General features: G+C 58.9%; 1 protein-coding gene across 1 annotated transcript in view; it reads left to right on the top strand.

Moving 5' to 3' along the window:
* Positions 1-231: 231 nt before the first annotated feature.
* The window catches only part of LOC134429365 (Fc receptor-like protein 3), a gene marked incomplete at its 5' end in the record, with an annotated part of 61,857 nt that continues 40,181 nt past the window's right edge, over positions 232-21,907 (top strand). The window contains 6 exon segments of the mRNA XM_063176511.1: positions 232-298; positions 979-999; positions 1,088-1,318; positions 1,540-1,794; positions 16,719-16,997; positions 17,562-17,831. Coding sequence (XP_063032581.1) covers positions 232-298; positions 979-999; positions 1,088-1,318; positions 1,540-1,794; positions 16,719-16,997; positions 17,562-17,831 — 1,123 coding nt within the window.

Genomic DNA, 21,907 nt, shown 5'->3' on the forward strand with positions numbered 1-21,907 from the left:
GGATATCCCCCCTCCTCAGGACCCTATTTACCAGTGACCCCATTCCTGCCTCCCCAAAACCACCGAGTTCCCAACTCCTGGGAACACCATGACCCATTTTGTCCCACCCACCCGTGTCCCCAGCCTGTCCCCAGACTGTCCCCACCCTGCCCCCACCAAGGCCCACCTACACATGAGGTCGAGACGCGACCTCGCTTCCTTCCCCTTCATCCGAAGAGCCGCCAGCCAGGGGAGCGGTGGCCACAGCAGCGAGTGACAGCCAGTGCACATGGCTGGGGACACCGGGATGGCCGGGAAGGTGGCGCTGCTCCTGTGGGGTGAGTGCCCTTGGGCACGGGCCTGACACCCTGGGGTTAGGGAAGGAAGGGGGTACAGGGGTCTGTGGGGTCCCCTGAGGTCCCCAATGCCAGCAGAGCCAGTCCATGTTACCCACAGTGGAACTGGGTGTGTCTGGGGATGTAGGGTGGCTTTGGGGACAGGAAGAGGGGGCAGGAATTTGGGGATGGGGATGTGAGGACAGGAATGTGGGGACTGGAACCTTTGGGCTCAGGCAGCTCTGGGGACAGGGACAAGGGAACTGGGATGCAGGGACAAGAACGGTGAGGATGTGGACATGGGGATGGGATCACGGGGATGGGATCATGAGCAGGTGGGGGTGACCTGGGCCAGCATGGGCTGTGTCTGTGGTGTCCTCATGCCCAGAGTGTCCACATTGTCCCCATGCTCTGCCTCAACCCGGGGTGGCCTCGGCATCCCTGTTCCCAAAGTGTCTGTGCCACATGGATGTGGTACACGGGTGGCTGTGACACAGACATGTCCCCCTGCCTGTCCAGACTTTTGGGGACCACCCACACACTTCCCACAAGAGCATCTGTCCCCACGGGGGACACCTCAGGGAAAGCCACCACACCCTGTACCCCATGTGCCTCTGTCCCCATGGTGACACCCCCACTGAGCCCTGTCCCTTCTCCCTTCCAGCCCAGACCCTCAGCCTTGCTGGTGAGTCCTCAGGGGATGCCATGTCACCACCTCGCTGTCCCCAGCCCCATACTGGCCCTGGCAGGCTGGTGTCCCCTGTCACCCACAGGTGCCCAGACCACCCAGCTGCTGGTGGAGCCCCCCTGGAGGCCAGCAGTGGTGTGGGACCGGGTGACATTGACCTGCCAGGGCTCAGGAACTGCCGGTGCCACCACCTGGTACAAGGACCGGCAGCGTTGGTGGCAGGAGGGACAGGACCGCCTCACTGTCACCGAGAGTGGCACCTACACATGTGACAGACGCGGCACTGGGCGCAGCCCCCCCGTGACAGTCTTAAATGGTGAGGGGAGACCTTTAATGATCATGGGGGCCCCAGAGCATTAAGGGTGGGCTCCATTCCCTAGGTGGCGTCACACCCCTCGTGTGACAAGAGCCTGTGCCCTGCACACAGGGACATCCCAGTGCACCCCAGAGCACCCCAGAGCACCCACATGTCCCCGGTGCTATGGGCACCCACCTCAGAAGAGTCTCATAGTGAGATGTGACCTTCCTGTCCCACAGACCCACTGGTGCTGCAGGTGCCAGCGCGGGCACTGCTGGAGGGGGACACCTTGACACTGCGCTGCCGGTGCCGGCAGGACAAGCATCTCACCAGGGTGCGATTTTACCGGGAGGAGAAGGAAATCAGGGGGTCCCTCAAGGGGACCAAGCTGTCCCTTTCACCTCTGCAGCTGCACCACAGCGGCCGCTACAGATGTGAGGGCTTGGTGGGGTTCTGGCAGTCACGGTCAGCACCAGTGACAGTGACAGTGCATGGTGAGCACCCACACGGCTGGAACTCCAATATCTTGACAAACCCAAAGCCACTTCCCAGTGCACTCAGACTCACAGTCCTCACCTCTCCTCTCCTTCCCAGAGCTCTTCTCGGTCCCAATGCTGGAGGGTCCCTGCGAGCTCACTGAGGGGTCTCCCCTGAATCTCAGCAGCCTCAGCACCCCCAGCCCCCTTGCGGCCTCGAGCCCCCCTCCTGCACATGTTCTACCAGGATGGGCAGGTGATGGGGGGCCCGCAGGGGTCCCCGCAGCTGCTCGTGCCCGCTGTGAGGGTCTCCCACTCAGGGCATTATGGCTGCGAGGTGCACTCCCAGGAGGGGTCAGTGCAGAAGAACAGCAACCGGCTCCTTGTCACGGTGTGCAGTGAGTGCAGGAATGGGCACGGGGTGCTCCCACAGATGCCTCGGGCCCCCACACTGCATGGCACCCCCCCAGCTCTCCCTGACGCCTGCTCTGGGGCACCCAACCTTTTCCAGATCCGTCCCTGACCCCCCCCATCCTTTCTCGGGTCTCTCCCTGGGACCCCCAGTCCGTACATGGGTACCCTCATCCTTCCCTGGTGCATTTTCTGTGTCCTGCCATCCCTGCCCCGGGTTGCTCCTAAGGTCCCCCCATTCCTGGCTTGTGTTTCCCTCCATCCTTCGTTGGGTCCTCTCCCTCATCCCTGGGCCCCTCCACCCCTCTCTGAGGCCTCTGCACATTGCCCAGATCTCACCATCCCCTGCCATGGTCCCCGTACCCTTACTGGTGTTTCCCACCTCCCTCTCCAGGTGTTCCCTCCCTGACCCCCTTATCATCCCTTGGGGTTCCTTTCTAAGACCCCCTCCCCCAATCTCTGCACCCCCTCTCCCTCACTGGAATTCCCCTGCCCCTCCTTGACACCCCCCCGGGTCCCTCACTGTCCCCTGGTGTCCCACTCTCCCGCAGGGGTCCCGCCCTCGGGGGTGTCCCTGTCAGTGCAGCCCCCTGGGGGACAGGGGGCACTCGGGGAGAGCCTGGTGCTGAGCTGTGCAGTGGCCATAGGGACAGGTTCCCTGTCCTTCTCCTGGCACCGGGAGGGCTCGGGGGCACTGCTGGGCACCGGCCCCCGCCTGGAGCTGCGCCACGTTGGGGACAATGACAGCGGCCAGTACCGGTGCCGGGTCAGTGATGGGAACAGCGTGGCCGAGAGTGACCCCCTGAATGTCACCGTCCTGGGTGAGCAGGACCCTCGGGCTGGGGGTGACCCCACCCACAGCACCCCCATTCCATCTCACCAGGTGCCAGCCCTGTCTCTGTCCCCGCAGTGCCCGTGGCCAATGCCACCATCACTCCCGGCCCGCTGCCACACCAGGTGCATGCGGGTGACAACGTGACACTGCGCTGCTCAGTGCAGGTGGGCTCAGCCCCTGTCACCTTCACCTGGCTGCACAATGGGCAGCATGTTGCCCAGGGTCCCCTCCTGGAGCTCAGGGACATCGATGTGGAACATTCAGGCACCTACCAGTGCATGGCCACCAACCAGCTGGGAGAGGACGGGCACCGCGTGTTCCGGGCACTCAGCCCTGAGCTGGCCCTGGAGGTGACACCTGGCTCACACTGGGTCACAGGTGGGGTGACACAGGTGAGGCCACCAGGCAGTGCAGGACCAATGGGGTGATGGGTGACCCTGATGTGTCCCCCTCTGTTTCTTGCAGTGGCCACAGGGGTCGGTGGGGCCCTTTTGTTCCTGCTCCTGCTCGTGGGTGTCATTGTGACCTGGCACCGGTGGCACTGTGTGGGTGGGTGACAATGGGGGCATGGGGGTTCCAGGGAGCTGTGGAGGCCCACAGAATTGGAGAAACCACAGGGAAATACCCACAGCACCACAATTGTGACTTTGGCTAGGGTTCCTGTAGGGTTTGGGGAGGTGCTGAATGGTCCTGCAGGGATGCTGGGGGTTCTTTTTAAGGCCCTGGGGGTTTTTGGGGAAGTCTCTGTTCCTCCTGGGATTTGGGTTCTTGAGTATGAGTTGTTTGGGGACACTGGGGAGGCTCATGGATTTTGGGGGGCTTCAGGGATACTGGGAGGTCTTGAAGGGGTCCAGGAATCCTGAGAGGGGTCAGGGGTCTGGGACCCCACAATCAGTCCTCCCCTGCTTCCATTGCAGCCACCAGGAAGAAGCAGGAAAGGTGAGTGGGGGGATAAAAACACATTCTCCTGTTTTACCCTAACCCCCAAGACCTCCCATCCCCTCCCCCACATCCCTTTTATTCCCTCAGGACCTCCCCGGATCCCCTGGCCCCCCTAGATGAGGGGGAGGTGCTGTACACCCACGTCGTGGTCACCAAGAGGGCAGGGGGTGAGTGCAGCAGGGACACACGCAGAGGGACACATCACCCACGAGTGTCACCCCACCCAGATCCCACAGCCCGTGTCTCTCGCAGCGTCCCCCCGTGCCACCACCCTCCAGGATCCCCAAGTGACCTACGCAGAGCTGCAGGGACCCCAGTGGCGACCACGGGAACCCGGTGACATCTATGGGAATGTGCTGTGACACTGGGGGAAACTTGGGGGTACCCACCCATGGGCACACACTCGTGTGTGTGCTGCCACGAAAAACTGCCCCGCTGCCTCCCTGTGGGGGCACAAGGATCCCAAAGGGTTGAAGGAACAATTTCCTGAAATAGCAATAAGAGAGAATAAAACCAACAGCAACAGCAACAAGGTTCAGATGCCAAATGATCACACAAGGAATGATTTCCAGGGAAAGCACCCAAAAAGGGACAAACCCCAAGCACATTTCCTCCACCAGAAGAACCTGACAGGGCTCTGGACCTTCCTTGCTCTGATGGCCACAGCACCCTTCAAGAGGCTCTGGATTTTCTTGTCCCCTGTCGTAAACCCCTCCTCTGCTGTGTTCCCCACACCAGGATGTCACAAAGGCCCTGTGGGGGTTCCAGAGCCTCCCCCTTTGCCAGGGCAATTGGGTTCAGGCCATGGTACATGGTGAGGTGTCAGAAACAGGAAAAGTTCCATGTCTGAAGACATTTTGGAACACCTATGTGTGTCAGGGGTGGGTCAGGCCTTGCTTTTGTTGAGACAGGGCTCCATCTTTCTATCAGTCTGTCACCTGTGGCACACTGGGGACAGTGTGATGCTCTGCCAAAGCCAGCTCCGGAGTGGTCGGGTGACCAGAAGTGCCATCTGAGGAGAGGGCCCTTGGTGCCCCAACTGGCTTAAAAGACAGAGCATGAGGTGCCCAAATCCCTGATCCCGTCCCTTCTTGGGGTGTCTGTCGCATCCACGCTGGAAACCAGGAATTGGCAACTCATTCACATGAGAAATATTTGCAAGGAAACTGAGAATGTTCCTGGAATGGAAAGACGACCCATCTCTAAACTTCTTTTAATTTCCGAGATTATGGGGATACCAAAGTGTTGGAGAATGAATAACAGCTTTTTACTGGGAAATTTATAAACCACAACAGAACAAACAACACAAACCCAATACTTTCCCTCCCACTCAGCGCTGTTGGTTTTTGTGGCAGTTATAACCGCGGCCAGCAGGGGGCGCTGCAGGGAGCACTCCCGCCCAGCAGGGGGCGCCCCGGTCCAGCTCCATCCCCTCAGGGGCCATGGCGGCCTCAGACGAGAGGGAGGAGGGGAAATCGCTCCTTTTGCAAACTCACGGGCACCAATCGCTCCTGGCACCACCACCGGCAGTGGGCAGAAGCTGCCAAGGAAGCAGGTTGGATCCCAGTGCCCACTGGCAGCGTAGCAGTGTCCTGAGGTCAGGCACACGCGCTGTGCAACACCCGCGACTGCTCTCCATGATCCCGAAGGGAAGGAAGGCAGCACCTGACCCCAGGCAGGTTTTGGGTCCACAGCAGCACCTCGGCTGAATTTACACCACAATTCCTGCAAAGCCTCAGCCTTTCACTCAGGTGAGGAGGACGGGGATTGAGCAGCTTTGGGGACACCTGGAATCCAGACAGGGTTACTCACCACAGCCCCAGCACAGCTGTGGGCAGAGCCCCTGCTGGTATTTCCACACTTTTCCCTCTTATCTGGCAGACACATCCCGAACCCAAACATTCTTTCCATGAGGCTGCAGGTTTTGTTCAAGAAGGACGGTTCAAGTCAGGATGTTGAGCAGAATGTTGTGGATTGTGCGGTAGTTTTGTGGTTCTCTCTGTCCCTTACAAAGAGGAACAAATGATCAATTGCTACATTTCTGGGCTGGTTCCCTCACAGCTGCCCCTCCCGGGGGGTTTCCAGCCAGCCCTGCTCTGAAAAACATCAAAGGCCCTCCCATAGCAGAGCCCACTGCTTGGACTCCCTTTGTAGTTTTGTGCTTCTTGCAGGGCTGACCAAACCACAGGCAGGCCTTTTCCCCCACAGAATTCTCACCTCTGCAGCACCTCTAAAGCTGCCAGAATCAAAGCCAAGGGGGCAGGGGGACCCTCAGGTGCTGGCTGCCACCTGGGGCTGGCCAGAGCAGGGCTGGGCAATGGCCATCCCTGTGCAGTGGGGCTGGGCCATGGCTGGGCACCATCTTTGCATTGACAGGGGTCCCCAGAATGTGCCACCCCTGGGACAGGCACCCAGCCAGGAATGTGCAGGGACATTTCTGGAACTGCCACACCTGGAACAGGACACCCCATGCCAGGATGTGCCGCTCCCTGGACTGGTTTCCCCCAGATCAACCCCACAACAGGGACCTCACAGAACAGGACCCTCCCGGATCTGCCCTCCCAGGACAGACACTGCCTCCCTTTGCCCTCTGACTCTCAGCACAAACGGCCTCTTCCTTTTTGTCTAGGAAAAAGAAAGTGAAAGTGTTGAGGGGGCGCAACCCAACACCTCCATCCCCCACAGCCTCCCCACCCTTCACTGCAATCCTTGCTCCCCATTATCCCCCTCCCCTGGCTCCCTCCAACCCCTTCCCTGCTCAGGTGATTCCTGGGATTGCTGAGCCAGGGACCGGGGTTGAGGAGACATGGCATAAAAGTGAGGAAAATAAGGAAAAAAACAGAAATAAAGAAAGAAAAAATCAAGGGCAGGGGAGGGCACAGAAGCAGAGCTACCCAGGACCCCCATGTGATACCTGCACAGGAAACGAGCATGCCAAGGAGGCATCACCTGGCCACGGGTCACCCCAAAATCTGTGACACCCAGAGAAGGAGCTGTGACCCCCATGCCCACCCAGCCTCTGCCCATCCCTGACACCCACATTCCTCTGGGAACCCAACCATGGGAATCTGATTTCCTTTTGTCCCTCCTTCCCTAAGACCCCTTCCCTGGACTGCAGTTCCTCACAATCTTCGACCCCAAAGAACCCCATCCTGGTAATTCCAGTCCCTGGGAGCCCCATTCCCTTGGGGACATTGATTCCCCCAGGACCCCCCATTCTCACAGGGTTATCCTTACCCCTGCCACCCCCATCCCTTGGCCCCCATCCCATGATCTCAAATCCTAGGCAGCCACATTGTTCTGGCACCTTCATGCCCAAGTCTGAGTCCATCCATCCACTGGGACCCCCATTCCCATGGGACCCCATCCCTGGACACCCCATTGCTCTGGACACCCATCCCTGGCTCCCTACACCACCTCAGACTCCAAATTCTGTCCCCACCATGTCCCCACCATGTCCCACCATCACCCCCATGTCCCACAAGGTCCCCACCCTGCCCCATCCTGTCCCCACACTGCCCCCACCAAGGGCCATCTACACATGGGGACGGACGTGACCTCGCTTCCTTCCCTTTCATCCGAAGAGCCACCAGCCAGGGGAGCGGTGGCCACAGCAGCGAGTGACAGCCAGTGCACATGGCTGGGGACAACGGGATGGCCGGGAAGGTGGTGCTGCTCCTGTGGGGTGAGTGCCCCAGGCACGGGCCTGACACCCCAGAGATGGGGAGGGGAGGGGGCACAGAGGGGCTGTGGGGTCCCCTGAGGTGCCCAATGCCAGCAGTGCCAGTACATGTAAACCACAGCTGACTTTGGTGTGACTGGGTATGTAGGGTGGCTTTGGGGACAGGAAGAGGGGGCAGGAATTTGGGGATGGGGTTGTGGGGACAGGAATGTGGGGACTGGCACCTTTGGGCTCAGGCAGCTCTGGGGATAGGGACAAGGGAACTGGGATGCAGGGACAGAAGGGGACAAGAACAGTGAGGATGTGGCCATGGGGATGGGATCATGGGGATGGGATCATGAGCTGGTGGGGGTGACCCGGGACAGTATGGGCTGTGTCTGTGGTGTCCTCGTTCCTGGGGTATCCACAGTGTCCCCATGTTCTGCCTCAGCCAAGGGTGGCCTTAGTGTCCCTGTTCCCAAGGTGTCTGTGGCACAGGGATGTGGTGCACAGGTGGCTGTGACACAGACATGTCCCCCTGCCTCTCCAAATCTTTTGGGGACCACCCAGACACACTTTCCCACAAGAACTGCTGTCCCCAGAGGGACAATTTTGGGACAGCCCACACACCCCTTTCCCCTGTGCTGTTTTCCCTGCAGTGCCACCCCCACCCAGCCCTTTCCCTTCTCCCTTCCAGCCCAGACATCTTCTCTGTGTCCTGCAATCCCTGCCCCCGGTATGTTCCTAGGTCCCCCATTGCTGGCTGGTGTCCCCCATCCCTCACTGGGTCCTCTCACCCCTCCCTGGGTCCCCCCACCCCTCTCTGAGATCCCTGCAAGTTCCCCAGATCCCACCATTTCCTCCGTGGTTCCCTGGGTCCCCTTTCTTTTGTCAGCCCCTCCCTCTCCAGGTGTCTCCTCCCTGAACTCCCCATCCCCTGTGGGCTTCCTTTCCAAGCTCCCCCCAATTTCTGCACTCCTTCTAATTCAATGGGGTCTCCCTGTCCCTCCTCAAACCTCCTCAGGTCCCTCACTGGTGAGTCCTCGGGGATGCCATGGCCCCACCGTGCTGTCCCCAGCCCCACACTGGCCCTGGCAGGTTGGTGTTCCCTGTCATCCACAGGTGCCCAGACCACCCAGCTCCTGGTGGAGCCCCCCTGGAGGCCGGCAGTGCTGTGGGACAGGGTGACACTGACCTGCCAGGGCTCAGGGCCCGCCAGTGCCACCACCTGGTACAAGGACGGGCAGCGTTGGTGGCAGGACGGACAGGACCGCCTCACTGTCACCGAGAGTGGCACCTACACCTTTGACAGACCCAGTACCAGGCGTAGCCCTGCTGTGAGAGTCTTAGATGGTGAGGGGGCTTCAGGTGTCCCCAGGCTGGCACCTCCAGGGACCCCAAGGGCTCTGGGTTGGTTCCGCTCCATGGGTCACCTCCTGTGTTTCCAGAGCCTGTCCCCTGCCCTGGGGACATCCCAGAACATCCCACTGTGGGGGAACCCTGTTGGAATTGGGGACCCCTGGTGCACCCTATTAGAGGGTCTCAGTGCCATCAGGTACGACAGGACCCCTCTGTCCCCTAGACAGGCTGGTGCTGCAGGTGCCAGCACGGACGCTGCTGGAGTTGGACACGGTGACACTGCGCTGCCGGAGCTGGCGGAACAACACGGTCACCTCGGTGTCATTTTACCATGACAGGATTTGATGAGTGATCTCTCCTGGTCCTTGTCTCAACCCAGGAACCCTTTGCTCAATTTTCTCTCCCCATCCAAGTTTGGAGGGAAGTGAGAGAGCAGCTGTGGTGGGTGCGGGGCATGCGGCCACTGTCCATCCACGGCAAGGCAGGGAGGAGGAGGAGGGTCCAGGTCAGATTGTTGGGCAGATTGTTGTGGGATTTGCAGTAGTTCTGGGGCTCTCTCGGTCCCTTGAGGGGACTCAGTTCCCATGAGAGGAAGAACCTAGAGGGGCTCCACAATGGCACCGAGCTGTCCCTGTCCCGTCTGCAGCAGCACCACAGTGGCAAATACCACTGTGAGGGCCGAGTGAGCAAAGTGGTGTCAAAGTGGAGCGTGTCGAAGACGATGACAGTGACAGTACACAGTGAGTGCAACGATGGGGACAGGGAAGCCCAACATCCTTCAAGGGTTTCCTATCACTGCCTGAATCCTTTATCCCTCCCTTTACTCCTCCCTGGATCATACAAAATTTCCCAAGTCCCTCTTGGTTTCCCCCATGACTGCCCAGTTCCCCCTCCTGATCCTTCATCCCTCTCTTTGTCCTCCCCAGCCCTCCCTGGATTCCCCACCCTTTCCAAGGTCCCTGCTCCACCCTCTGCTCTCCCTTCCTTCCATGGGTCCTCCAGCCTATCTATAAACCCCAAATCATTCCCTGAGTCTCCTCAGTCTCTCTTGTGGTTCCCCATCCCTGCCTGGGTCTCTGTACCTTTCCATGGGGTCTCACCAATGTCCCTAGGTCCCAACCTGCCTCCCAGGGTCCCCTTCTGCTCACTGGGATCCTCTCTGCTTCCCTCCAATCCCTTCCTTTCCCTCCTGTGTCTCTCACCCTTCCTGGGTCCCCAATCCCTTCTGTGTCCATCCACAGGGGTCCCACTCGCAGGGGTGTCCCTGTCAGCGCAGCCTCCCGGGGGACAGGTGACACTGGGGGACAGTCTGGTGCTGAGCTGTGAGGTGGCTGTGAGGACAGGTCCCCTGTCCTTCTCCTGGAACCGGGAGGGCTCAGGGGCACTGCTGGGCACCGGCCCCCACCTGGAGCTGCGCCAAGTTGGGGACAATGACAGCGGCCAGTACTGGTGCAGGGTCAGCGATGGGGACAGCGTGGCCGAGAGTGACCCTCTGAATGTCACCATCCTGGGTGAGTGGGACCCTCAGGCAGGGGTTGACCCCACCCACGGCACCCTCATCCCACCTCGCCCAGTGCCAGCCCTGTCTCTGTCCCCACAGTGCCTGTGGCCAATGCCACCATCAGCCATGGTCCCCTCTCACACCAGGTGCTTGCAGGTGACAACATGACCCAGTGCTGCTCAGTGCAGGTGGATTCAGCCCCTGTCACCTTCACCTGGCTGCACAATGGGCAGGAGGTGGTCCAGGGTCCCCTCCTGGAGCTCAGGGACATCGATGTTGGACATTCGGGCACCTACCAGTGCGTGGCCACCAACCAGCTGGGACAGGACGGGCACCGCATGTTCCAGGCACTCAGCCCTGAGCTGGCCCTGGAGGTGACACCTGGCTCGCCCTGGGTCACAGGTGGGTCACAGGGAGTCACCAGGGAGTGCTGGTCTCCTGGGCTAATGGGTGATCCTGATGTGTCCCCCTCTGTTTCTTGCAGTGGCCGCAGGGGTCGGTGGGGCACTTTTGTTCCTGCTCCTGCTTGTGGGTGCCATTGTGACCTGGCACCGGTGGCACCGTGTGGGTGGTTGGCAATGTGGGGACAGGGGTCCCAGTGTGCTGTAGAGGCCCACAGAGTTGGGGAACGATAGGGCAGCACGCATAGCCCCAGAATTGTGACCATGTTTTAGGGTCCTGAAGCATTTGGGGAGACACTAGAGGGTCCTGCAGGAATGTTGAGGGTTCTTTCAGGAGCCCTGGGGGTATCTGGGGGTCTCTGCCCCTGCTGGGCTTTGCGTTCTTGAAACTGAGTTGGTCGAGGGTACTGGGGATGTTCATTAATTCTGGGGGGTTCAGGAATGCTTGGGGGTCCTGAGGGGAATTGAGGGTTCAGTGGGGGTTCAGGAATCCTGAGAGGGGTCAGGGCCATGGGACCCCAAAGTCACCTCTTCCCTCTTTCCTCTGCAGCTGCCAGGAAGAACCAGGAAAGGTGAGTGGGGGACTCAAACCACACTCTCCCCTTTTACCCCAACCCCCAAGATCTCCCATTCCCTCCCCCACATCCCCTTTATTCCCTCAGGACCCCCCCGGATCACCCGGCCCCCCCAGAGGAGGGGAAGGTGCTGTACAGCCACTTCGTGGTCACCAAGAGGGCAGGGGGTGAGTACAGGGGGGACACACACAGAGGGACACATCACTCACAAGTGTCACCCCACCCAGATCCCACAGCCCATGTCTCTCGCAGTGTCCCCCCATGCCACCGCCCTCCAGGATCCCCATGTGACCTATGTGGGGCTACGGAGACCATGGGTGACATGGTGACCACCGGGAACCCGGTGACATCTACGGGAATGTGCTGTGACACTGGGGGGAACTGGGGGGCACTGGGGGTCCCCACCCATGGGCACCCACTCGTGTGTGCGCTGCCACTAAGAACTGCCCCTCCCTGTGGAGGCACAAAGATCCCAAAGGGCTGAGAGAAGAACAATTTCCTGAAACAGCAATGAGAGCGAATAAAACCAACAGCAACAAGGTTCAGACTCCAAATTGTCACACAAAGAACGATTTCCAGGGAAAGCCACCAATAAGGAACAAATCCCAAACATATCCCCCAGCATGTTTCCTCCACCAGAGGAACCCAGCATTGTCCGGGACCTGCATTGCTCTGATGGCCAAATCAGCCTTCAGGTGGCTCTAGATTTTCTTCTCCCCTGTCCCAAACCCCTCCTCTGCCATGTTCCCCACATCAGGATGACACAAAGTCCCTGTGGGGGTTCCAGAGCCTCCTCCTTTTCCAGGACAGGCAGGATCAGGGCAGGGCAAAGGGTGGGGTGTCAGAGACAGGAAAAGTTTCTTGTCTGGAGGCATTTTGGAACACCTATGTGTGGCAGGGATGGGTCAGGCCTTCCTTTTGGTGAGATAGGGTCCCGTCTGTCCATCAGTCTGTCAGCCGTGGCACACTGGGGACAGTGTGACGCTCTGCCAAAGCCAGCTCCTGAGTGACCAGGTGACGAGAAGTGCCGCCTGGGAAGAGGGCCCTTGGTGTCCCAACTGGCTTAAATGGCAGAGCATGAGGTGGGCAAGTGCCTGACCGTGTCTCCTCTTTGGGTGTCTGTCCCATCCACGCTGGAACCCAGGAGCTGGCAACTCATTTAAATGAGAAATATCTGCCAAGGAAAGTAGGAACATTCCTGGAATAAGAAGACCCATCTCTAAACCTCGTTTTTAATTTCAAAGATTATGGGATACCAGGCAGAAGTGTAGGAAAAGGAATAACAGCTCTTCACAGGGAAATTTATAAACCAGAACAGAGCAAACAACACAAACCCAGAACTTTCCCTCCCACTCAGCGCTGTTGGGTTTTTGTGGCAGTTATAACCGCGGCCAGCAGGGGGCACTGCAGGGAGCACTCCCGGCCAGCAGGGGGCGCCCCGGTCCAGCTCCATCCCCTCAGGGGCCATGGCGGCCTCGGACGGGAGGCAGGAGGGGAAATCGCTCCTTTTGCAAATTCACGGCCACCAATCGGTCCCGGCACCACCACCGTCAGCAGGCAGAAGCCGCCAAGGCAGCAGGTTGGATCCCAGTGCCCACTGACAGCGTAGCAGTGTCCCGGGGCCAGGCACGCACCCTGCACAACACCAGCGACTGCTCTCCATGATCCTGAATGGAAGGAAGGCAGCACCTGAGCCCAGACAGGTTTTGAATGCACAGCAGCACCTCTGGTGGCTTTACACCACAATTCCTGCAAACCCTCAGCCTTTCAGTCAGGTGAGGTGGACAGGGATGGAGCAGCTTTGGGGACACTGGGAATCCACACAGAGTCACTCCCAACAGCCCCACCATGGCCACGGGTAGAGCCACTGACCGATACATCCACACTTTTCTCTCTATTTTTGTGGACAAAGTCGGAATCCAAGCATTCTTTCCATGAGGTTCCTCAAGGCTGCAGATTTTGTTCAAGAAGGAGGTTCCCAGGAAGGTTGTTGGCATATTGTTGTGCAATTTGCACTAGTTTTGTGGTTCTCTCACTCCCTTACAAAGAGGAACAAATGATCAATTGCTACATTTCCAGGCTGGTTCTCCCACAGCTGCCCCTGCCGGGAGGATTTCCAGCCAGCCCTGCTCTGAAAACCATCAAAGGCCCTCACAGAGACACTGCTTGAGCTCCCTTTGGGTTGTGTGCTTCTTGCAGAGCTGAGCAAACCACAGGAAGGCCCTTTCCGCCCACACAGAATTCTCACCTCTGCAGCAGCTCTAAAGCTGCCAGAATCAAAGCCAAGGGGGCAATGGGTACCCTCAGGTGCTGGCTGCAACCTGGGGCTGGCCAGAGCAGGGCTGGGCAATGGCCATCCCTGTGAAGTGGGGCTGGGCCATGGCTGGGCCCCACCGTTGGATGGCCACTGGCTTCAAGGAGCAGGAGTTTGGGGCCTCCTTCCTGCTCAGGGTTCCATTCCCCAGCTGCTCTTGCTGGCTCAGATCCAGCAGGGGACAGGCAAAAATGGAGAAGTCTGGACCCCCCCAAAGCTGCCAAGCTCCAGGACAGAACCCTCTTCCCCAGAATGTGTCCCCCCTGGGACAGGATCCCCCCAGGACAGGAGCCCCCTGGATGTGCCCCCTAAGGACAGAACCCTTCCCCCCCATGTGAGAAAGGTGTCAAATGGCCTTTTCCTTCTTCTGCAGGAGACAGAAAGTGAAAGTGTTGGGGGGTAAAAGCTGCACTCGCCCATCCCCCACAGCCTCCCCAGCCCTCCCTGCAGACCCCTCACCCCTGCTTCCCCCAGCCTGGGCTTTCCCCACCCTGGGCTTCCCCCAGCCTGTTCCCTGCTCCAGGTGCCCCCAAGGACCATCAAGGCACAAACTGGGGGGTTGTGAAATTGAGGGGTAAAATGATGGAAATGGAATAAAGAGAGGGAAAAATCACTGGAGGATGGGGGACACAGACCCAGAGCGGCTCAGAATCTCTCTGGGTTGACACCCTGGACACCGGCACCATGTGGGGGTGGTGCTGGCTCTGGGTCACCCCAAAATCTGAAGCACCCAGGGAAGGAGCTGCAACCCATGGGCTCACCCAGCCACTGCCCATCCCTGGCACGCCCATTCCCCCGGGAACAGAAACATGGGACCTCCATTCCTTATGTCCCACTCTCTCTGCAGCCCCCATCTCAACACTGACATTCCCTAGCAACTCCATGGCCCAGCACCCCATTCCCAAAGAACATCTTCTCCTTCATTCCATCCCCTGAAATCTTTATAGGACCCATAATTCTCTCAACCCATGAACTCTAATCCTTGGAGCCCACATTCCCCTGGGACTCCCATCCCTGAGTCCCCCCAGGTATGGAGACGCTCATTCCAATGGCACCCCCATTGCTGGATATCCCCCCTCCTCAGGACCCTATTTACCAGTGACCCCATTCCTGCCTCCCCAAAACCACCAAATTCCCAACTCCTGGGAACACCATGACCCATTTTTTCCCACCCACCCGTGTCCCCAGCCTGTCCCCAGCCTGCCCCCACCAAGGGCCACCTACACATGAGGTCGAGATGTGACCTCGCTTCCTTCCCCTTCATCCGAAGAGCCGCCAGCCAGGGGAGCGGTGGCCACAGCAGCGAGTGACAGCCAGTGCACTTGGCTGGGGACACCGGGATGGCCGGGAAGGTGGCGCTGCTCCTGTGGGGTGAGTGCCCTTGGCACGGGCCTGACACCCTGGGGATCGGGAAGGAAGGGGGTACAGGGGTCTGTGGGGTCCCCTGAGGTCCCCAATGCCAGCAGAGCCAGTCCATGTTACCCACAGTGGAACTGGGTGTGTCTGGGGATGTAAGGTGGCTTTGGGGACAGGAAGAGGGGGCAGGAATTTGGGGATGGGGATGTGGAGACAGGAATGTGGGGACTGGCACCTTTGGGCTCAGGCAGCTCCGGGGATAGGGACGAGGGAACTGGGATGCAGGGACAAGAACCGTGAGGATGTGGCCATGGGGATGGGATCATGGGGATGGGATCATGAGCTGGTGGGGGTGACCTGGGCCAGCATGGGCTGTGTCCGTGGTGTCCTCGTGCCCAGAGTGTCCACACTCCATGGTCTGCCTTAACCCGGGGTGGCCTCGGCATCCCTGTTCCCAAAGTGTCTGTGCCACATGGATGTGGTGCACGGGTGGCTGTGACACAGACATGTCCCCCTGCCTGTCCAGACTTTTGGGGACCACCACACACTGTCCCACAAGAGCATCTGTCCCCACGGGGACACTTTGGGGACAGCCACCAGACCCCATACCCCATGTGCCTCTGTCCCCATGGTGACACCCCCTCTGAGCCCTGTCCCTTCTCCCTTCCAGCCCAGACCCTCGGCCTCGCTGGTGAGTCCTCAGGGGATGCCATGTCCCCACCCCGCTGTCCCCAGCCCTGCAACGGCCCTGGCAGGCTGGTGTCCCCTGTCACCCGCAGGTGCCCAGACCACCCAGCTCCTGGTGGAACCCTCCTGGAGGCCAGCGGTGCTGTGGGACCGGGTGACACTGACCTGCCAGGGCTCAGGGACTGCCGGTGCCACCATCTGGTACAAGGACACTCAGCGTTGGTGGCAGAAGGGACAGGACCACCTCACTGTCACCGAGAGTGGCACCTACACATGTGACAGACCAGGCACTGGGCGCAGTTCCCCCTTGACAGTCTTAGATGGTGAGGGGAGACCTTGAATGATCATGGGGGCCCCAGAGCGTTAAGGGTGGGCTCCATTCCGTGGATGGCCTCACGCCCCTCGTGTGACAAGAGCCAGTCCCCTGCACACAGGGACATCCCAGTGCACCCCAGAGCACCCCAGGGCACCCACATGTCCCCAGTGCTATGGGCACCCACCTCAGAACAGTCTCATCAGTGAGATGTGACCTTCCTGTCCCACAGACCCACTGGTGCTGCAGGTGCCAGCGCGGGCACAACTGGAGGGGGACACCTTGACACTGCGCTGCCGGTGCCGGCAGGAAAACCATCTCAGCGGGGTGCGATTTTACCGGGAGGAGAAGGATCTCGTGATGTCCCTCAAGGATACTGTGCTGTATCTTTCACCTCTGCAGCTGCACCACAGCAGCCGCTACAGATGTGAGGGCTTGGTGGGGTCTTGGCAGTCACAGTCAGCAGCAGTGACAGTGACAGTGCATGGTGAGCACCCACATGGCTGGAACTCCAATATCTTGACAAACCCAAAGCCACTTCCCAGTGCTCTCAGACTCACAGTCCTCACCTCTCCTCTCCTTCCCAGAGCTCTTCTCAGTGCCGGTGCTGGAGGGTCCCCGTGAGCTCACTGAGGGGTCCCCCCTGACTCTCAGCTGCCTCAGCACCCCCAGCCCCCTGCGGCCCCGAGCCCCCCTCCTGCACGTGTTCTACCGGGACGGGCAGGTGGTGGGGGGCCCACAGGAGTCCCCGCAGCTGCTGGTGCCCACTGTGAGGGTCTCCCACTCGGGGCATTATGGCTGTGAGGTGCGCTCCCGGGGTGGGTCCGTGCGGAAGAGCAGCAACCGGCTCCTTGTCATGGTGTGCAGTGAGTGCTGGGATGGGCACGGGGAGCCCCCACAGATGCCTCGGGTCCCTTATACTGCCTGGCACCCTCCAGCCCTCCCTGACGCCGCCTCTGGGGCACCCAACCTTTTCCAGATCCCTCCCTGCCCCCCCCTCATCCTTTCTCGGGTCTCTCCCCGGGGCCCCCAGCCCGTACATGGGTACCCTCATCCTTCCCTGGTGCATTTTCTGTGTCCTGCCATCGCTGCCCCGGGTCGCTCCTAAGCTTCCCCCATTCCTGGCTTGTGTTTCCCTCCATCCTTCGTTGGGTCCCCTCCCCCATCCCTGGGTCCCTCCACCCCTCTCTGAGGTCTCTGCACATTGCCCAAGTCTCACCATCCCCACCCATGGTCCCCATACCCTTCCTGGTGTTGCCCACCTCCCTCTCCAGGTGTTCCCTCCCTGACCCCCTTATCATCCCTCGGGGTTCCTTTCTAAGCCCCCCTCCCCCAATCTCTGCACCCCCTCTCCCTCACTGGAATTCCCCTGCCCCTCCTTGACACCCCCCGGGTCCCTCACTGTCCCCTGGTGTCCCACTCTCCAGCAGGGGTCCCGCCCTCGGGGGTGTCCCTGTCAGTGCAGCCCCCAGGGGGACAGGTGGCACTCGGGGACAGCCTGGTTCTGAGCTGTGCCGTGGCCACAGGGACAGGTCCCCTGTCCTTCTCCTGGCACCGGGAGGGCTCAGGGGCACTGCTGGGCACCGGCCCCCACATGGAGCTGCGCCACGTTGGGGACAATGACAGCGGCCAGTACCGGTGCCGGGTCAGTGACGGGAACAGCGTGGCCGAGAGTGACCCCCTGAATGTCACCGTCCTGGGTGAGTGGGACCCTCGGGCTGGGGGTGACCCCACCCACAGCAACCCCATTCCACATCACCAGGTGCCAGCACCGTCTCTGTCCCCACAGTGCCCGTGGCCAATGCCACAATCAGCCATCGTCCCCTGACACACCAGGTGCGTGCAGGTGACAACATGACCCTGCGCTGCTCAGTGCAGGTGGGCTCAGCCCCTGTCACCTTCACCTGGGTGCACAATGGGCAGCAGGTTGCCTGGGGTCCCCTCCTGGAGCTCAGGGACATTGATGTGGGACATTCGGGCACCTACCAGTGCGTGGCCACCAACCAGCTGGGAGAGGACGGGCACCACGTGTTCCGGGCACTCAGCCCTGAGCTGGCCCTGGAGGTGACACCTGGCTCACTCTGGGTCACAGGTGGGCTCACATGGGGTCACCAGGGTGTTCAGGACCCCTGCAGTTCAGGATGACCCCAATGTGTCCCCTCTGTCCCCAGCAGGAGCTGTCAATGCCGGCAGGACCCTCCTGTTCCTGCTCCTGCTCCTGGCTGTCATCGGGGGCTGTCACTGGTGGCACCGCCAGGGTGGGTGACAATGCAGCGGGTACAAGGTCCTACAGAGACTGGGGGGAAGCCCCACACACGGGGGGGGCCATTGGGGCATCACCCAAAGCCCCTGAGCTGGAGGAAGCTGAGCCCCCAGTGACCTTTGCTTGGGGGTCTTTTGGAGGGTCCTGGGCTGTCCCAGGAAGGGCCTTGAGGAATATTGGGGTGACACTGGGATCTCCTGGGGGCTTTTAGGGAGGTGTTGGAGAGTTGTGCAGGGATGTTGAGAGCTCCTCAGGGATCCTGGAGCAGTTTGGAGGCTTCTCTGCATTCCATTCTTGGGGTTCCTTGAGGCTTGAGGGGTGCTCAGGGGTTCAGGGTTCCTGGGGAGGGGGTTGGAGTACCTGGGTGCCTCAGGTGTTCTGGGGCTCCTCAGGGGTGCTTTGGGGTGCAGGGGCCTGGCAGTCCAGTAGAAATCAGTGTCTGGTGGGGGCTCAGGGCTCCAGTGGACATTTAAAGGTCCCAGGTGGGGTTGGGGCCCAGGGGACCCCATGATCACCCCATCCTCTTTTTCTTGCAGCTCTCAGGAAATCCCAGGACAGGTGGGTGGGGAGTTCCAGCCATGACTCTGCCTGACCCCCTCCCCAGACACCCCTCAGATCCCCCTTTATCCCCACAGGGCCCCCCAGAACACCCTTATCCCCTGGAGGTGGGGGAGGGGCTGGACATGAGGGGGCAGGGGGTGAGTATGGGGGATGGGTGGGGACTTGGGCATGTCACCCATGGCTGTCACCCCAAGCCAGGTGTCTCTTACTGTCCCCCCCAAGGACCCCCAGGTGACCCACACAGAGCTGCCAGGACCACATGGGCGACTGCAGGACACCAGTGACATCCATGGGAACGTGCTGTGACAACATGGGACGCTGGGAGTCCCCATCCTGTGGCTCCCGTGGTGGCCCATCCGGCCTGGGGTGATGACCATGTGTCAGGGGGGGCTGCACAGGGCACCCAGTGCTCCCCTTTCCCCCTCCCAGTGCTCCCAGTACACCCATGGCTTACCAGCCTCGTTCTAGTGCTAGGGGACACTGGACCCATTTCCTTCTTATTTAGTCCAAAATGCAACTTTTTGGTTAAACTGGCGGAGATGGTGTTTGTTCAGCTTTGTTGGGCTTTAGAAATGGGATTCTCCAGTTCTGGGTTGCCACTAAAAACCAGGGGCTGCTGCCCCTTTCCCTACCGCTCCCCATGGAGGGACAAAGATCCCAAAAGTCTGAGAGAAGAAAAATTTCCTTAATCAGCAATGAAAGAACAAAACCAACAGCAACAGCAACAAGGTTCAGAGCCCAAATTGTCACACAAGGAACGATTCCCAGGGGAAGCCACCAAAAAAGAACAATCCCCGAACACTTCCCCCCCCCCCCCCCCCCATCACGTTTCCTCCATCAGAGGAATCTGGCAGGGTCCTGGACCTTCCTTGCTCTGATGGCCAAAGTGGCCTTCAGGAGGCTCTGGATTCTCTTGTCCCCTGTCCCAAACCCCTCCTCTGCCATGTTCCCCGCACGAGGATCTCACAAAGGCACTGAGGAGGTTCCTGAGCCTTCCCCTTTCCCAGGCAGTCGGGTTCAGGCCATGGCACAGGGCAGGGTGTCAGAAACAGGAAAAATTTGAAGTTTGGAGACATTTTGGAACAGCTGTGTGTGGCAGGGGTGGGACAGACCTTGCTTTTGGTGAGACCAGGCCCCGTCTGTCCATCATCTGTCAGCCATGGCACACTGGGGACAGTGTGACGCTTTGCCAAAGTCAGCTCCTGAGTAACCAGGTGACCAGAAGTTCCAGCTGGGGAGAGGGCCCTTGGTGACCCAACTGGCTTAAAAGGCAGAGCATGAGATAGCACAGTCCCTGGCCCTATCTGTTCATGGGGTGTCTGTCCCCTTCACACTGGAACCCAGAATTTGGCAACTCATATAAATGAGAAATATCAGCCAAGGAAACTGGGGAAAATTCCTGGAATGGAAAGAAACCCATCTCAGAAAAGTTTTTTAATTTCAAAGATGATCTGGCTTCCAGGCGAAAGTGTAGGAAAAGGAATAACACCTCTTTGCTGGGAATATGATAAACCAGAAAAGAGCAAACAACACAAACCCAGAACTTTCCCTCCCGCTCAGCGCTGTTGGTTTTTGTGGCAGTTATAACCGCGGCCAGCAGGGGGCGCTGCAGGGAGCACTCCCGGCCACCACAACCACATCTGCCGCTCCACAATACTTTTCACTATCTGCACAACATGGCAATATTTAATCAACAGTATAATCAATAATATAACATCAATTCATATAATATCCAGTGAAAGTCAACTTCCATCAACTTGTTTCTGTCAATATATACCAGTAAAGAACTGTTACTCGTATTCCCACCTAAAAGCCCTGTAATTTCAAAGTTATATTAGTTCAGAGAGAAGGGGATCGTATATTCCACTCCAAGGGAGGTTCCCACCTTGTTCAGCTTCCTTGACAGAGCTGAACAAAGAAACACCATTTCTGCCAGTTTAATCAAAGAGCTGCATTTTTGTCCCAGGAGCAGGGAACCAGGTCCTGTGTCCCCTTGGAACTGGGATGGGCACCAGGAAGCCACCTTAGTGGGAGCACTGGGATGGGGACTGCAGAGCCACTAAGCGCACTGGGGTTAAGAGGATCAAATCTGATTTTGATTTATGTCTCAACATATGCTACACCTGAGGTGAAAAATGACTCTGTGGGTTGTACATGTGCTGGGAACCCTGTCCCTGGCGAGGCTTCACACAACCAAGAATCAGGGGAGAGAAAGCTTCAGTGATCGGGATGTGAGTGACCCCCAGTGGCTGGTGGGACAGATGCCCGAGGAAAAATATCTGTGAAAAAACACCCGGGAAATCAGGCAGTGGGAGGAGACTTTGCAAATAAAAGCAGATAACTGTGACAAAACACGAGTGTTTTGCTTTAGGTTTCTTGCAGGGATCAGGGGCTCGCTCAGAGGGTCAGTTTGGCCCTCCTCCACTGTGGGATTCACATTATCTGAACCTGAGAGAAGTAGTGGGAGAGGCAAAGAATGATCCAAACAATTCTTATCTCATTTTCTGCTCCTGTGTTGATCACATGCGGAATGCATTGTGGAAGATTGTTTACCTGAAGGGAATCTGTGATTGGATTCTGATGTGAGAGTTTTGATTCACTGACCATTTGAATCCAGGTGTGTGTGTGTTGGGACTGTCGGCTGACAGTCATGAGATTGTGTTCAGTGGAGTGCAGCTGAGTGCTTGGCAGATTCAGTTTAGACGTAATGTTATATAATATAGAATAATATAGTATTAAAAAGTACTTAATAAGCCTTCTGATAAGATGGGGTCGGATGCATCATTCCTCCTGGACATCCGGTAAAAATACCATCGACAATCCCCTCCCTTGCCTTTTCTTTAAGTGGTCCTTCTCCCCTGCCTCTATCCATTCTTTCCTGTAGTGCTGCTTCCATGAGGCAGCTCATTCCTGCTCATCCTGGACGTTCCTTCATTGCCTCCCCGATGGAGC

Source organism: Melospiza melodia, chromosome 25 (assembly GCF_035770615.1).
Source record: "Melospiza melodia melodia isolate bMelMel2 chromosome 25, bMelMel2.pri, whole genome shotgun sequence".
Classification (NCBI taxonomy): Eukaryota; Metazoa; Chordata; class Aves; order Passeriformes; family Passerellidae; genus Melospiza; species Melospiza melodia.